Consider the following 19027-nt stretch of genomic DNA (forward strand, 5'->3'; position numbering starts at 1 on the left):
TAACAACTTCAATAACAATATTATTAGCATAAATCCAATTATTTCAAGAAATAAAATTTTAATATGGTTGATATAAAAGGATATAACAAGACTAAGATACGGCCATGTCTCGCATATTTTAGTTAATATCATCATAAAATATACTAAATTATGCATAAGTGCATAATTTAAGTATAATTTTTAAACAGAGAAAAATTATATTGTACTTATAAAAAATGTAACTAACTTTTTATCTTATATATGTTATTTTTTCACATGTATTTAAAATGATAAAATTTAATCGTAGTATGTTAAAATGATATTAGTTTGTAAATGTTAGTATTGAAACTTAATTTCTAGTGACCATATGATTTTATTTTTTAACATCATCTCTTGATTAACTTCTAGCATATTAAAATAACTTGATCTTGTATAAATTGTTAGGATTAACAAAATAATTCTTACCAATTACGATGTACAAGAATTATTGTTAATTAATATAACATTTATATAAAAAGAAATTAGTGGTATTCAAGGAATATAAATGAAACTTTTGAAAAATAACTAAGAATATTATTAAACTAAAAGTATATAGTTATAATTTAATTCACTTGCTTTTACATCTAAAAAGAATTTTTTGCTTGATTTATCAAATCCTTAATTAATGCATCTGTTTTTCAAAATTAGAAAAAAAGAAATAATAAGAGGGAAACATTAAAATACTACTCCTACATTGTGAGAGAAATTGCAGTGGGGACATCTTGTCCCACATCCTGCCAAACGATGTGAATTTCTCCGGTTTATAACGTCTGCATGTTGGAAGGAGTGTAATTGCTACTAAGCCTCTTGGTGTATTAATGTAATAAACTTATTAATAACTATTATAAGAAAGACAATGTTGTGGTGATGTATATATGTGGGAAGCGTATATCCAAGTACAAAAATAATATATGTAGAGAATAATCTTTATAAATATAACTTTAATAATAGTATTAAAATATAATTTTAATAATAAAAATACTATGACAGTAATTTTCGGGGATTTACTTACAGAACTCCTAACTTTCGTACCAAAAAATTCATGTGAATTTTTAGAATTTTCTATGAAAATATTCGTAAGTAATTTACATACGAATTTAAAACCTCAGGTAATTTACATACGAATTCAAAAATTCCCTTAGTTTTCTGCGAATTTTTCTTCAAAAATTCTTGGAGTGTTTTTTCATAGATATTTTAGTTAACTTTATATCAGTTTTGTGTTTTTCAATTTTCATAATTACTTACATAATTAAAGTTAACCAAAGAGAGGTTGAGATGATATACGTCAGCAATATCAAAATGGAGCCACATATGGAGGGCGACAAAGAACGACACAATTTTCCTTCTTCGGAACTTAAAAGTTAATTACTCCGGATCACTTTAATTGATTTTTTGTCTTTTTTTTGTGGTTCATAATATTTGATTTTTTCAGATATCAAGAAGAAATTAATCACTTTATTTCAAAGTTGCCCTTGAAATAAAGAGTCTAGGAGTATTTGTTATATTCAATGAAAAAATTAAGATTAATATGATCAATTTTATTATTAATTAATGCTAAAAGGTAGATTCTGGACGGAAACAGCAAAAAAAAATAAATTAAAGGAAGTACATTGCTTAAATCTGCCGGGAGAAGTACATACTTTATTATTCAAGAGAACATAGTCCAAGCACAAATAATACATTTGAGAGCTAGGCTCTAAGAAACCTTTAAGAAAGACACAACATCTATGACAACAGTGACAACCACAAAGACAAAGAAAGATGATACGAGGAGTTGGCCCAGAACATCTCCGAACTTCATAGTAATAATCACTTGATTAACTCCAACTAAGAAGCCAACGAGATTCAACACCGAAAATGTTATCAATGGCACGGCCAGAATCCCTATACCTTGGAAATCAAATTTTCCCTTCTCATATTTCTTTAGTTTTTTCTCATCAATTGCTTTGTCTGACAAATATAATTTCTCTCCTTGAGTTCCAATAATCTTTTCAATTATAGCTTTGCATCCTCCTAACCATATTGCACTAACTCCCATCATCATTAATGCCCTGTATTCCATCCACCATGTTTTTACTGATCCGCCTTCTGGGATTGACTCCGACATATTTTCCAAAATAGTTGATATGAACGCGATTACGTATACTGCAAACCAAGGATCATAGACCTAAAACAATACGGAGAAAAGTTGTCAAGCTTTCCAAAAATAGATCATAGCAGAGTTGGCAACTAAAATGTACGATCATCTCATTTAAAAGTTTAAGTTGTTTGATGACATGGACACATATTTCAACATGATATCAGAGTAGATTAGAAATCCTTGGTTCAAATCTCATTGGTATACGAAAAGCAAAAACATATTTACATGTGTTTGCCCATGAAAAAATAGGTGCACACACGAGGGGGCATATTTAGATATAAATTATACTCCTTCCGTTTCAAATTAGATGAGTTACTTTCCTTTTTAGTATGTTCCAAAATAAATGACACATTTCTAAATTTGAAAATAATTCAACTTTAAACTCTTTATTTTACCCTTAATGAGAAACTTTTATAACCACACAAATGTCACGGCCACACAAAGCTAAAGTTTTAAGACCACAAGTTTCAAAAGTCTTTCTTTTTTTTCTTAAACTTTCTGCGTAGTCAAAGTACATCATCTAAATTGAAATACAAAGAGTAACAACTATGCCTCGGTCTCAAATAAATTAGGTCCATTGTACAAATCCTCATGTTTACTTTTAAACTCAACTCATGTTATCATAATACACCATAAATGGCGTACCGAGACATAATATAATTAATAATCAAGATTTGCTCTCTCTAAGGGGTCATTATATTCAAAACCATATTATCCTCCCACCAATATTTTAACCAGGATAGATAATCTCCCACCTTATAAATAATTCCATGATTTTCGTTAAAATTTATCCTGGTTTTAGCTGATACTCACAACCAAATACCGGACAAACTTAATTCAAAATTTTATACTGGGATAACACTCTAATCCTTGAAACCAAATGGCCATCAACGGTATAAATTTTTAAATGAGATAACCAAACATTTTCGCAAAGATAGAGAGAAAAAATAGTTTGATTTTACCTCGGGGTAAACTTGAATGCCAAGCAAAAGGCCTGTAGAAGGGACACTGGCATGCAAAACCATACCCCAAGAATATAGAGAGAAATACATTAAATAGGCATAGCACAAACATTGAACAGTTCTCATTCTGCTTTTCATGCCGTAAGTGAGAGGATTGAGATGTGATAAACCAGCTTGTGTGAGTGCAGCAACCCATTTTATAAGTTGTGAGGAGAAACCTTGCATATCAACTGGGGCACAGCCCAAGAAAGATGGTCTTTCTGGGTACAAATATGTCGAAGTCCAACCTTTGCAGTGCAAAAGATAACCAGTGAAAGTGCTCTCCAAATGACAATTGTAAGAATAGCCGATCTGCGGATTGTGTTCCAAGAAAAAGAAAATATCAATCGACGATAAATAATTTTTGCACTATCAGTGTCATTTAATCTATTATAGTAGACCTCTAATTGTTTTGCTGGTTTGGATGACACAAAACACACGATTCTTGAAATGACAAGGATTTAACATATGTCAAACCACAAGGAGGTAATTTGCTAATTGAAAAACTTATGGGGTAATATGCATTGTTTCTTTTACTTCCTACGACTAAATTCTTTTTTTTTTAGCAAGGTGCCAATAATGAGCTCAGAAATAATTATGAAGACAAAATTGGTTTGGCAATTATTAATGTTACTAGAAGACAAGAATTCAGGTTGGATCTATATATATATATATATATATATATATATTTATTTATTTTTTTTTGTTTTGTTTTTAAGATTTGGATTCTGTCAGCTATGAGACCATCCCATGCCTGCGGAAACAGAGCTGATTTAATGCACGTTGGACCATGACATAAATAGTTATGAACTAGGATTCTGGAACGGTAAAAAAGAACCCGGAATAATATATTCTTTCTTTTTTATTTTCTGGGGCACAAAGGTGCTGACATAAATAATATAGTCGTCAAAGGTGACCTTTTTTTCATATAGGTAATCTTTCAACTTTAAACATAAAATATTTTACCTTACTTTTATATCCGTAAAGATATCTTTAACATTAGCATTTTTAAAGATAATTATGAATTTATGATATGTGTCCATTTTTTTTCTTTTTAAATACTGTCTAGTCAAACATCTCAATATAAAATGAAAAGAGAACCATATAACTTGCCTCTTCACCCCATTGTGTGCCATCCTCATATGCGCAAGTAGCCAGTGTCCTAGCCTCCTCTATGGTTGCTTCTGAAATGACTTCTTCTTGTTTAGTATAACCATTATTCTCCTCTAATGAAGCTATAAACTTTCTACTCAATCCGAAATGCTTCTCCGGCGAACGAAGAAATTCATCTGCGAAGTTAAATTGGATTAGAGCATTCTTTTCTTTTAACAAATAATGAACGAAATTTATTACGATAATAACAAATCCAGTATATTCCCATAAGTGGGGCATGAGGAGGATTAGTTAGTACGCAGCCTTACCCCTACATTATGCAGGTAGAGACACTGTTTCCGATATAGACCCTCACCTCAAGACAAATATGCATAATCACAATAGTGTATAGAAAGAAATACAGTAGTGTAAAAGTAAGAGAAACATTAACAACAACGAGATAGTAGAATTAAGTTTGACAAAATGACGAACCCTTTAGACCTGGACTTGTGTATAATGCTTTCCTCTTCAAAAAATAACCAGTCCCTGACAATACTGGACCTTGAATACCATCCATTCCGTGCCATATTGTCTACAAGTATATTACCATATATATGATCAATTTTTCTTTTATTTTCTACAAAAATGTAACTATTAAGGAAAAAGGAAAGAGCAAAAAAAAAAAACCTTGTAAGCCTGTCTAATTTTGACATCATAAATATCTGACTTGCTAACATTGTAGAACACTTGAGGGAACTGGACATAAGCTAAGGAAGGTGATAGATTTGGATCAAGATGGAAACACATTGCTTTCCGAGCTGATGTTGGATCATGACAGAAAAAATCACAATCTAAAACTAGTAAATATGGGGCATTACTGATTATCCCTGAAACTCGAAGCTGCAAAGAAAATTAATTAAATGTTAGCTAAATAGTAGTAAATGAGAAGAATTACTCTCTCTATCCCAATTTATGTGATGTACTTTAGATGCGATTTTTTCATACGCATTTTCAAATTATTTGATTTGTTAATTATTGTAACTTATTTTTTATGTTGTTTCCAAATATGTAAATTTTATTTACAAAAATAAAGATTCTATCTCCGAACTCGTGGTAAAAGATTAAGAAGTTTGTCTCTCGAAATCCGAACTACATCATATAAATTGCGACAGAGGGAACAAAAAATAGAGATGATTATTCGGACATAGAATCTTTAAGTTTTTTTAAATAAAATGTACTATTTGAAAACTATAAAAAAGTTTTATAAGTTACAATAATTAACAATTTAAAGAAATTAAATAAAAAATACTATAAGTCATAATAATTAATAATTTTAAATATTTAAAAGCATACGAAAAATCGCGATCAACGAAAAACTTGTTTGATTGTGAAAATTCAAACCTTATCACATAAATTGGTCGGAGTAGTATAAGACAAGAATAAATTAAAGAGTAGAGAGGGTTATTCATATATACAAGGGCATTTGCAGATCCACCCTTGAAGTGATGACGAAGATGGGGTCTTCTTTCACGGGATACGTATACAAGCAAAGGCATCTTGGTTAAAGCGTCGGCACTCTTCTCTTTTTCCATTTTGCTGTCATTTATTACCTAAAACGAACGGCAAAAAAATTCATTAGCACAAGGATAATATAGGAAGTAGAATATTTTGTGCTAAGTATTATTTTCTCCATTTGGCATATGCCTTAAACGCGGATGTAGTACTTTTGACGTGTGGTATATATAAATTTATTCATTAAAATTACAACAAATAGTATATATATATATGAGCCCATAACTCTAAATATATAATAACTTTAATTTTAAGAATCTTAAAAGTTAACCCATTAAACTTAAGTCCTTCTCAGAACATAATATGTTAAAATGGTTGCATGTTTATTTATGTTGAAATACCTTGACTAAAGGGGCTCTATCAGGCTCTACCTCCCCTTTGATTCTACCGGATTCACCAGCACTGTTCACATTTTGCTGAAATTCCTCATATTTTAACTGCAAAAAGATAAGAAAAAAGCTCATCTAGTTATTCATCTGCAAAGAATAAAGCTAAAGCAGCTTTACTAAACAGTAGTACAGTATCCGCAAACAGTGGCGGAGCTAGAAGGAAAGAAAGAGGATACAATTGAATCCCCTTGGAAACATTTTTGGTAATAAATTCCTAGATCCTCTACTACCACAAAATGCATGAAAATCTACGCTTTAGAGTTACCGTACTTTAATTTCTTTCTGTTCAGCTGCAAAGTCATCATTCTTAAGAACACGATCATCTTCCCCTAATGGCGAAAAAAATGCTTTAGGGCACCTCGTTTTGATCCCATATTTCCTACAGAAAGGGAGCCACAACTTGGCGAAAGAACAAGCTTCCTCTATAGCGTACAAAGTTAAGGAGCATCCGCCATCATCTGCGAGATACACCGCCAATTTGTCCGTCGGATAATCCAGAGCCATTGCGGATATCACAGTGTTCATGACATCCGCAATTGGCTCTTTCTTCGGGTTGGCAGTGAAGACCATCACGTCAATCGCTGGCAACTGAGAATCTTTGCAAGTGATGTGTTCAGGGAACACATCACGCACAACCGGATGCCAACGCGTCCCTTGTCCGAAGAACCACTTGACAATGAAACTAGCTTCACCTAAGGTAATAAGCATCCATGCAAGTGCATGTAAACTGAGGACAGTTTCAAAGTAAAATAAATGAGAAAGACGATAGTATACTAATGCCAGCATAATTAGAGAATGGAAAAACATGTGGAGTCGGTATATGGTGGTGGTGGGTTGCTGTACAGTACATTTGTTCAGTTCCATGGCTTGTTTTTCTTTCTTTCGAGTAGTTCTCTCCTCTCTGAGCGCTCTCTCTCTCTCTGATACTGTTTCAAGAGTTGTGGGTCTGATTCGCTTCACTGCCTATGAATTTATTTGTGTTGGGTATTCTTGTTAACTTCCGTGATTCTGGGCTTAACTGGTAAAGTTATTGCCATGTGATTAGGAGATCACGGTTCGAATCGTGAAAATAGTCTCTTGCAGAAATATAAGGTAAGACTGCGTATAATAAATTCTTTTGATCCGACCATTTCCTGAACCCGCGCATAGCGGGAGCTTAGTGCACATGATTGCCCTTGTTTAACTTAACCCCTCCCCCAAATGTCAAACCATATATCTAAATAATTGAAGAGTTTAAGTTATTAATACCGTTTAGTGTAAGGAAATTTTTATGCCATCATTACTTTTTTTTTATTTGTCGGAGCAGGTGATATGTTTTATTTTCAAGAATACAATCCTAAGTTTTAATAAGGTTTATCGGTAAACAGAGGCGGAACCAGGATTTCTAGCTTGTGGGTTCGAGATCCTAATCATTTTAAGTTATTGGGTTCTAAATTAATAATTTGTACATATTTAATAAATTTTTTAAAATAAATTCATGATTAGAACCAAAGTTATTGGGTTCGGTCGAACCCATTCCGTGGCTCCGCCTCTGCCCGTAAATATTCTTTGTAGTGTGATTAGATGGTGTACAACTTCTTCAAACTGACTATTTATATAACGTAAAATAAATATTGTTCGGAAACTGATAACGATATATTACTATTAATTCTATTCTTCTAAAGTAAAAACATATTCAGGAAACCTTAGAGAAAAATGGTTTTGGAAAAACTGTTCGTCTCGAAGTAATAGTAGTATGATATAAAATGTGATAAATGAAATATTTCAATTTTGAAGATTTCAGTGCAAGTCTTTTGATCTCTTCTTTTCATTTGTATCTAATAGAATAATAACTATTACCTCTATTTTAATTTGTATGTCATAGTTTGACTCGACAAAAATTTCTAGAAAGAAAGAATTTTTATGGGGCTATTAAAATTTTCCATTAAGAATAAATTGAGAAATTTAAAATTAACTGTTTTTAAATATAAAAAGTTGTTACCCTTTATATACATTTTGTATGTCACGTACAAAAGTTATACAAATTTTATATATTTTTTGGCCACCGAATATAAATAGTTTTTGACACTGACACTGACTAAACTTAATAATACCCGTTTCAAATACAAGCAAGCGGATATTCAATTTTTCCTCCGCATAGTGATTTGTAATAATGGTCATACACATTATAATAGAATTCAGTGACATAATAATGTTACTAATCTAAGGATGGATGGGCACTGCAGTCTATCAAACTTAATTAGACCTCTAGAGCATATTGTGGAGGTCCCCGAAATGTCTAATGGACAGTTAACTCATTCCAATAAATTCAAGGGCGTTCGAGGAACTTAGTTACAAGATGTTTCAAGAGCTATTTTGATGATTCATGCAAAAAAATACCACGTTTAACCTTGCTCGGATCCGAGCAACATCCATTAAAATGACAGTCTGGTGTACTAAGCTCCCGCTATGCGCGGAGTTCAGGGAAGGACCGAACCACAAAGGTCTCTCGTACGCAGCCTTACCCTGCATTTCTGCAAAATGTTGTTTCTACGGCTCGAACCCGTGACCTCCTGATCACATGGCAACAACTTTACCAGTTGCGACAAGGCTCCTCTTCAAAGAGCAACGTCGGTTATCCCCTACATTTATTGTAAAAAAATAATAATTATGAATCAATAAGATAAAATTTTCATTTGAAACTACTTTTTCAATCAAAATTAGCTTCTTATCAAATTAAATTGATTTGAACAAATTTAAACATTAACATGCGATTCAACAGCTCGGCGGGCCTATGTTGTCGCTGCATTATAAGTTAAGATATTACTATGTTTTATGCAATGTTTTTTTTTCTCTTTTTTTTTAAAAATAATTTAATTTGGCATTTTAAACTAAAACTTGATATTGAAACGATGAGAGCATTTTGTAATACCAGTAGCTCGTATATCGGGTAAAGAGCTAAAAATGCCCCTAGATTATGCAAAAAGGAACAAATTTTTCTTCTCTTAAAAAGTGTCACGCAAGAAGAGAATCTCGGAACAACGGTAAAGATGTCTTCGTGTAATCTATATATTACCGGTTTAAGTCATGAAGCAACCACTAATGATTGTATTAGGATTGATTGCCTACATCACATTCTTTGGTGCGGTCCTTCCCGTACCTTACGTGAATACAAAATATTTTGTACACCGTATTGTCCTATTAAAAAGGTGTCATGTCGTTATGACATTATCGAAGTAGCTCGATTTTGCCCTTAAAGGCTAACGGGCGCAACTATAGGGCAAATTTAGACCATTTGAAAAATTCAAGTGCAAATTTAGCTAAAGAACGTGTAAACTCTAAAAGGGGTTGGGTGATAAAAGAAAAAATGGTTGAAATTTGCAAATGCTTTAAATTTTCCCGCTGTCAGTAGCCCTTAAGGACAAGATCGAGCCACTTTGTTAGCGGCAAGGGTAGGAATAAGACACTTTTTAACGGTGGACAAAAATTGTTCCATAATGTGTTGTGAAAAGGCATTTTTACCCTTTATCCATATTAAAAAGTGTTGCTCCAAAAACGCACACGTATTTATACGCGGTCAATCAACTAATAAAGAGTGAGTAGAATATCATTCTCACGAGAACCTGTGATCAATTGTCAACTAAATTTAACAGTTTCTAATTTATCGAGTCAAGAACAAGTTTAAGGTGATTTTTGTTTAATTGATTCTACTAACTAAAGTTGCGATTAAAAGAAGACACTACTAGAAATTCGCTAAACACCGACCCAAAAAATCGACCAAAGTTGGTCGGTTATGGCCAATTACCAACCAAAACGCGACCATTTATGTGTGGACGGTATTTTGACGGTCGGAAAGGCATACTGACCAACGTTGGTCGGTCAATTAAATTCAAAAAAAAATATTGCAATAAAAAACCGACCAACGTTGTCAGTTTTTTAATTATGTAATCAAAAGATTCACCATCTGGGAATCGAACCGGGGTCTGTACTGTGACAGGATACTATTCTACCACTAGACCATTGGTGCATTTTGTTTTAAGACTGTCTTTTATTTGATTTATACTCTTTAATTGTATTTTCGCACGAAAATAACCGATCAAAGTTGGTCGGTTTTATTAAAAAATAAAATTACCGACCAAATTTGGTCGATTTTTTTAAAATGACCGGCCGAATTAACCGACCAATTTTGGTCGTTTTTTTAATATTAATATTTATTTATTTTAATTGAAAAACCGACCAAAGTTGGTCGGTTTCTTGAAAAATAAATTTTGCGGGACTCAAAAATAGTTTCCCGTATTTTTGCGCCAAAGAAAACCGACCAAAGTTGTCGGTTTCGTAAAAAAATTTAAAAATAAAATATTTTAAAAAATCGACCAATTTTGATCGGTTTTTTGGCGGGTTTATTAACCGACCAAAGTTGGTCGGTCGACCTTGGTCGGTTTTTGCCGAATTTCTAGTAGTGAGAACCAATTAACTAGCCCACTTAGTACGGAGATTTTAATTCAATGAGAAATAATATTTCAGGGTCATGGTTAAGTAACAATCCTATTGAAACCTTCAATCAACTCGACTTATTAATTTATCTGGGTTATTAACCTGGAAGGACAATAATACTCGTAGAAATTTGATAACTTCTACTTGCCTATTCAATTTATTCTAAACCCTATATTCCTATGAGATTAGAGATAAAAAGAATGCATTAACAAATTCTTGCATAATTGGCTAAGCATGGCAAATAGGTATAATATTTCTATCCGTATTCACACATCAATCCCCCAATGACTGGGTTCAAAATCGCACTCTATTCAATCCTATTGCGATCAAGAATTATCTCTTTTAAGTTCAACTCAAGATTCATACATAGTATTTCACTGCTAGCTAGGTAGTAAAATAATTAGGCTCAGGATATGAATAAACACACTACCAGAAAATACCTTTTTTCAGACTACAAAATGTGAGTCGTAAATTTCTGACTATTGTTCATGTAAAACCAATCTCCGAATATCAACATTCATATAAAATCATAACCCCAAATTAATGAGTTTCTTAGCCACTCATATTCATGACAATAATCAAAATCTTGTTTTTAAACATAAAAGTTATGAATACTAGATGAAAGAAGGAAGAATGATGAATTCCGTGCTCCGTTCGTGTTTCTTTACCTTTTCTTGCCTCCAAAATTGACCATCCCCTCCCCTTCCCCCCCCCTTCCCCCCCCCTCCATTAATCATGTTTAGAGGGTATTTATTTGTTAGGGTCGGAGTCCCCAAGCCTAAATCCATGTAGAAAATATTTAATGAACGGACTAGGAAAGGACCAGACCTCAACGCTCGCGAGATCCGGTGTGCCGCGCGCTGCAGAGTGGGTGTCGCCCAGTGTAACGCCTGGTGGACCTCGTGGTGGAGCAGGTGTCGCCCATTCTGGCGCCTTGTCCAATTTTTTTACCTGTTGGTGCTCTTTTTGTGTATCTTTGACGTCCTTACGTGCAACCTTTACGATCCTCCAACACTCTAAAACGATACAATTAGGCTCAAACGTCGCACATTTAATCACGAAAATATTAAAATGTAAAGCAAACAATGCACTAAAAATATACATTTATAGTCAAACATTTGGATTTTTTTCCTTTTCATAGCATGGTTATCTACTGGCATTAAATCCATATTATATTCTATTTTGACATGGGAGTTTAATACTTATTGGATTTATTTAATAACAAGCCTCTAAAATCTACTTTTGGTCAAGCCCTCGAAGAATTAAAATTCGGGGTCTGCATTCCATAAATTGAACAGATGAGTTTAAAAAGTAGAGTTTAGTACTCCTATAACTTGTTAATTGTGCAATAACTGTGTAGACAATCGAAACACAACTCCATGGAATCCTTATAACATTAATTGGCAACAGGACAACACCAGAATTCCTTCGTTTTGGCAATTGCATGGCACCAATTCTGACTTCTTTTATTTGTCTAATCTATATTTTATATATATATATATATATAAAGCTAATGGTTGCGGGTCTACAATAAAGTGCTAAACCGATCGAACACAAGGAACTTGTTCTTTGTCTTGACAAAGGACAATGCGCTCTGAGAGGGGACTTGATAAAAACATAAAGCAACTCTTTGCAGTAGACTAAGCCATAAAATCTATAACAGGTCATTTTCAATAGCAATGAGAGGACTCGCATGAAAGAACGACCACAAGTTGCATAACTTGGGAACCCGAATCTACACATAATAGGACGCAATTTGTGTGATTGACAGTCTTTACAACTTTCAAGATATATAGCATTATCTATAAATATATTCTTAATTTTGTTATAAGAATTTTTAATTATACTAATATTAATGCTACATGATGGTTTAAATATTTATTTATATAAAAAAATAATAAAATTTAGTTAATGAGAGAAATTTTATATATAATAATACAACTGTCACGACCCGAAATTTTTACTCTCGGGACCGTGATGACACCTAAAATTTCACTTGCTAGGCAAGCAAACGGTAGATGTAATTATTAATCATTTTTAACAAGTTTCAATTACGATGTCAATAAGGAAAAAACTGAATAGTCCGAACAAGGTAAATAAACTAATAAGTGCAAAAATTTAAATACAAACCCCGGATCTGGTGTCATGAATACATGAGCGTCTAAGATACTACAAACAACGTTTTGAAATAAACATAACTGTCTGAATCAAATAAACAACTAAAGAAAATAAAAAAGGACTTCAAAGCTACGGACGCTGTGCAGCTATACCTCAAGTCTCCTCTGGGTAGATGGATCCGAGCAAGTTTACGGTACGCCGCTGGGACCAACTCTGGTATCTGCACAAGAAGTGCAGAGTGTAGTATGAGTACAACCGATCCCATATACTCTGTAAGTGTCGAGCCTAACCTCGACGAAGTAGTGACGAGGCTAAGGCGGGTCACTTACATTAACCTATACGTAGTAGAAATAATAATACCAGAAAAGATAGGAATAAAAGTAAAGCAGGTAATTCATGTCAACGAACTCAACCTCAACTAATAGAGAGTCCCAATTGACAAGCCACATAACTCATCTCAACAACCGAGTCCAAACCAACAATCAAAACAAATAAAACTTTCATCATGTTGCGGCGTGCAACCCGATCCCACAATATAAACTTTAAACAAATTCGTTGCAGCGCGCAACCCGACCCCTCCATATAATAATCTATCAATGTCATAGTCCATCCTTATTCTACCTTTTCAATTCATTTCTTTTCAATTTCGGTTACGGCGTGCAACCCGCTCCCCAAACAATGTCAATTAACATGCCTCCACACCACCAAATCTAGCAATTTATTAACTAAACTATTCAAAATAAGCCTTAGAAACTACCCACGAATGAAAGAGGTTTAATTTAGATCGTTATTGAAAAAGTCAACAAAAGTCAACCTCGGGCCCGCTTGGTCAAAACCCGAGGCTCGGACCAAAACCCGATCACCCATTCACCTCCGAGCCCGGTTATGCAATTCAATTCGAAATCCGACCTCAATTTGAGGTCTAAATCCCAATTTTAGAAAATCCCTAATTTTACCCAAATCTCTAATTTCTACCCTAAAAATTCTAGATTTGATGTTGAAATCTTATGAAATGTAATTGATAATGGAAAAGAAGTAGATTAAAGTCATTTACCAATGTATTTTGGAAGAAAATCTCTTGGAAAAATCGCCTCTAGAGTGTTGAGGGTTGAGAGTTTGAAAGAATTGAGCTAAATCCTGTTTCCCCCTCTTTTACCCAGCTGCAGTTATCGCAATTGCGACACATAGTTCGTAATTACGATGATCGCAAAAGCGATCAACCATCCGCAAATACGAAAAAGTCACTGAGCCCGATGTCGTCATCAATGCGAACCAAGGCTGGTGCAAATGTGATCAATTGACTCGCAAATGCGAGTCTGCCTCAGTCTTCTTCTAGTCACAAATGCGATTCAAACGTTCGCAAATGCGAACCTACCCCCTTCACATCTGCGGACTTCACTTCGCAAAAGCAAAGCTAACCCAACCCCCACCATCTTCGCATATGACAGCCTGACCTCATATTTGCTAGTCTCGCACTTGCTATCAGGTTCTCACAAATGCGAGATCTACAGACCTGATGCACCGACACTCTTCTAAGTTCAAATATCACTTCGTAGCCTATCCGAAACTCACCGAGCCTCTCGGGCTCCAAACCAAACATGCACATAAGTGTAATAGCATCATAAAAATTTGCTCGCGCAATTAAAACATCAAAATAACACATAGAACCACAAATCAGACACCAAAACAACTGAAAATTTCAAAGAAACTTAAGAACTTTTAATTTTTCAACCGGACGTCTGAATCACGTCAAATCAACTCAGTTTTGCACCAAATTTTGCAAACAAGTCATAAATACTGAAACTAACCTATAGAAAGTTCCGAAACTAAAATCCGAACACGGTAGCAATAAAGTCAACTTACGGTCAAACATAAGAATTCTTTAAACCTTCGAACTACTAGTTTTCAACAAATTACGTTAAATCTAGTTAGGGACTTTCGAATTCAATTCCGGGCATACGACCAAGTTCCAAATTACGATATAGACCCACCGGGACCGTTAAAACACTAATACTGGTACGTTTTCTCAAAACGTTGACCAAAGTCAACTACCTTCCGAAAAAAGGACACGGACTGCGCACGCAAATTGAGAAAGGAAAAATAGAGCTAATCAAGGTTTCGAAATATAGAAATGAGGGATAAAACTGAAAATGACCTATTGGGTTATCACATTCTCCACTTCTATAACATACGTTCGTCCTCGAACGGACATAGAAAGGTACTTGGACTAGTAAAAGGTGTGGATATTAACTCTGCATGTCCGACTCGGACTCCCACATGGCTGCCTTGATTTCTTGACCTCTCCACTACACTCGAGTTGAAGGATAACTCTTAGACCTCAACTGCCGGACCTGCCAGGCTAGAATAGCCACCGGCTCCTCCTCATAAGTCAAATCCTTGTCCAATTGGACTAAGATGAAATCTAACACATGGGACAGATCACCGTGATACTTCTGGAGCGTGGACATATGGAACACTAAATGGACTGCTGATAAACTAGGTGGCAATGCGATCTTGTTAGCCACCTCACCCACTCTCTCAAGAGTCTCAAAGGGTCCGATGTACAGAGGGCTCAACTTGCCCTTCTTTACGAACCTCATCATAGCCTTCATGGGTGAAACCCGAAGCAATATCCTTTCTCCAACCATGAATGCATCATTAAGAACTCTATGATCGACATAATTATTTTGTCTGGACTGAGCTATGCGAAGTTGATCCTGAATAATCTTAACCTTATCCAAGGAATCCTGAACCAAATCGGTACCCAATAACCGAGCCTCTCCCAGCTCAAACCAACCAACTGGCTAACGGCCCCGCCTCCTATACAAGGCCTCATAGGGAGCCATCTGAATGCTGTACTGGTAGCTGTTGTTGTAGGAAAACTCCATAAGCGAAAATAACTGATCCCGAGAACCCCCGAAATCCATAACACAAGCGCGAAACATATTCGCCAATATCTGAATAGTGTGCTCAGACTGCCCGTCCGTCTGGGGATGAAATGTTGTACTCAACTCCACCCGCTTGCCTAACTCAAGATATACGACCCTCTAGAAGCTCGAGGTGAAATGCGTACGTCGATCAAAAATGATATACACGGGCACACCGTGAAGAATAATGATCTCGCAGATGTAGATCTCAACTAACCGCTCTGAAGAATAGGTAACTACCGCTGGAATGAAATGTGCCGACTTAGTCAGCTTATCCATAATGACCCACACCACATCGAACTTCTTCTGAGTCTATGGGAGTCCAACAACAAAATCCATAGTGATACGCTCCCACTTCCACTCAGGAATCTTTAACCTCTGAAGCAAACCACTAGGCCTCTGATGCTAGTACTTTACTTGTTGATAATTTAGACGCCGAGCTACATATGCAACTACATCCTTCTTCATCCTCCTTCACGAATAATGCTTCCGCAAGTACTGATACATCTTGGCGATACCCGGATGACTAGAATACCACGAATTGTGGGCCTCCTTAAGAATCAACTCACGAAGCCCATCCACATTGGGCACACAAATATGACCCTGCATCCTCAAAACTCCATCATCTCCAACAGTAACCTGCTTGGCACCACCGTGCCGCACTGTGTCCTTAAGGAAAAGCAAATGGGGATAATTATACTAACGCTCTCTGATGAGCTCATATAAGGAAGACTGAGCGACTGTACAAGCTAAAACAAGATTGGGCTCTGAAACATCTAACCTTACGAAGTGATTGACCAAAGCCTGAATATCTACTGTAAGTGGTCTCTCACCAACTGAGATAAATGCAAGGCTACCCATACTCACTTCCTTTCTACTCAAGGCATTGGCCACCACATTGGCCTTCCCGCGAAGATACAAAATGGTAATATCATAGTCTTTCAACAGCTCCAACCACCTCATCTGCCTTAAGTTGAGATCCTTCTGCTTGAACAAATATTGTAAACTCCGATGATACCTGAATACCTCACACGACACACTGTAAAAATAGTGCCTCCAAAGCTTCAGCACATGCACAATGGCTTCCAGCTCTAAGTCATGAACAAGGTAATTCTTCTCATAAGCCTTCAACGGCCGCGATGCGTATGCAATCACCCTGCCATCCTGCATCAATACTGCACCGAGCCCGATACGAGGTGCATCATAATACACCGTGTAAGATCCTGAACCTATGGGCAACACCAACATTGCCGCAATAGTCAAAGCAGTCTTGAGCTTCTGAAAGCTCAACTCACACTCATCCGACCTTCTGAACGGGGCACCCTTGTGGTTCAATCTAGTCAATGAGGCTGCTATGGATGAAAACCCCTCCACGAACCGACGATAATAACTCGCCAAACCCAGGAAACTCCGAATCGCTATAGCTGAAGTAGGTCTAGGCCAGTTCTAAACTTCCTCAATCTTCTTAGAACCACCTTTATGCCCTATGCGGATACCATATGCCCCAAAAAGGCGACTAACCAAAAATCACACTTTGAAAGCTTGGCATATAACTAGCTATCTCTCAGAGTCTGAAGTACAATCCGAAGATGCTGCTCATGCTTCTCTCGACTGCAAGAGTAGATCAAGATATCATCAATGAATACAATCACAAAAGAATCCAAATAGGGCTTGAACACTCGGTTCATCAAATCCATAAATGTTGCTGTGGCATTTGTCAACCCAAATGACATCACTAGGAACTCATAATGCCCGCACCAAGTTTGAAAAGTCATCTTAGGGATATCAAATGCCCTAATCCTCAACTGATGGTAGCCAGGCCTCAAATAAATCTTCAAAAACATCTTGGCACCCTGAAGCTGATCAAATAAGTCATCAATCCTCGGCAATGAATACTTGTTCTTGATGGTCACTTTGTTCAACTGCTGATAGTCTATGCACATCCTCATCGAACTATCCTTCTTCTTCACGAACAATACGGGTGCATCCCAAGGCGAGACACAAGGTCTAACGAACCCTTTATCATGAAAATCCTGCAACTGCTCCATCAATTCATTCAACTCCGGCGGGGCCATACGGTATGGTGGAATAGAAAAGGGCTGAGTTCCTGGAGACAAATCAATGTAGAAGTCAATATCTCTGTCGGGTGGCATCCTAGACAGATCTGTGATGACGTCCAAATCCACTACTAAAAAGTAAATGGACACGGTCGTATGCAATATAATTTACCCAACTATGAGTCGGGGTCGAATCCCACAAAGAATAATATGTAGGCGATTAGGAATGTAAGAGAATTATCACTTATTATGCAATGCCAAACACTTAGAATGGTTGTTGAGAAAATATTATAGCTAAATGCGAAAATGTAAACTAACCTAGAAAGCAAGTAAAATGATCAATGGCTACAAGCATGGGTGCATCGGGATTTACATTCAAGTAACGATCCAATATATTTCATATTTTTATAAATATGAACGAGTTTATTATTTATTAGCCTCGGATAATAATTCTATATTAGCTTCTCTCGAAGACTAACAAGACTTCCTAATTGAATTATCCCTAAAACAATTAAGAGATTAAGCACACCCGAATATGGCTACAAGTAGTTCATTCCTATCCTTAGGTAGAATCTATAAAGTGAGGGTTAACGCCTCAAGTTCTTGTTAATTAATCTTTTCCAACCCCGAATTATTTTTTCCAAAATTAATCCGAAGTGAATGGGCGAGTCCTAGGGTTAGTTAATCCCTTTTGGAACATTTAAGAACAAGAATAATTAAAGAAATAACAACTCGCTTCATAATAAATAAAAATCGTTCAATACATAAGCACAATAAGGTATTTAATCCACACTTTAAATATGAATATTTCTATAAACAAGATTCAAGTGTTGGAAATAAATACTACACACTTAGATATACAATACAAAGCAAGGAAATAAAGAAATGATCATAAAGGAGTAAGAAATTCTCAACCAAAAGTTTCAAATCTTCAAGACCCAAGTGTGTGTGCAAGAACCCTAGCTTCCAAAACTTGTTCTCTCTAGTATATGGACTGAAAATAAGCCAAAGATCCCCCCAAAAATGTGCTAGGTCGTGTATTAAATGGTTTGGGGGTCAAAATAATGAAATTCCAGAACTGCCCAGGCTTTTCCGCCCATTTCTTTATCGCGTTCGCGACTACAGCTTCGCGTTCGCAAAGATATGCTTCTTTAAGCTTCGTGTTCGCAATTATCCCCACGCGTTCGTGATGGTTTGAGTTCTGCTGCTTCGCATTCATGATGTATGCTTAGTGTTCGCG

The 19027-nt window shown here is 35.7% G+C and overlaps 1 protein-coding gene across 2 annotated transcripts; it reads right to left on the reverse strand.

Annotated features, from left to right (window-relative positions):
* Positions 1 to 1639: 1639 nt before the first annotated feature.
* LOC104089143 (cellulose synthase-like protein G1) lies at positions 1640 to 7161 on the reverse strand. 2 transcript variants are annotated; one of them, XM_070179822.1, is made up of 9 exons: positions 7061 to 7161; positions 6483 to 6591; positions 6165 to 6260; positions 5727 to 5861; positions 4939 to 5151; positions 4744 to 4843; positions 4273 to 4448; positions 3121 to 3471; positions 1640 to 2185 (listed from the first exon to the last, which is right to left on the reverse strand). In XM_070179822.1, coding segments are annotated over exons 1-9 (1653 nt in total). In that variant the 5' UTR covers positions 7063 to 7161; the 3' UTR covers positions 1640 to 1714. The 2 variants fall into 2 exon arrangements, with proteins under 2 accessions (XP_070035923.1, XP_009592275.1); XM_009593980.4 differs by having other exon boundaries at positions 6483 to 7158.
* Between the last annotated feature and the right edge of the window lie 11866 nt (positions 7162 to 19027).

Source organism: Nicotiana tomentosiformis, chromosome 7 (assembly GCF_000390325.3).
Source record: "Nicotiana tomentosiformis chromosome 7, ASM39032v3, whole genome shotgun sequence".
Taxonomy (NCBI): domain Eukaryota; kingdom Viridiplantae; phylum Streptophyta; class Magnoliopsida; order Solanales; family Solanaceae; genus Nicotiana; species Nicotiana tomentosiformis.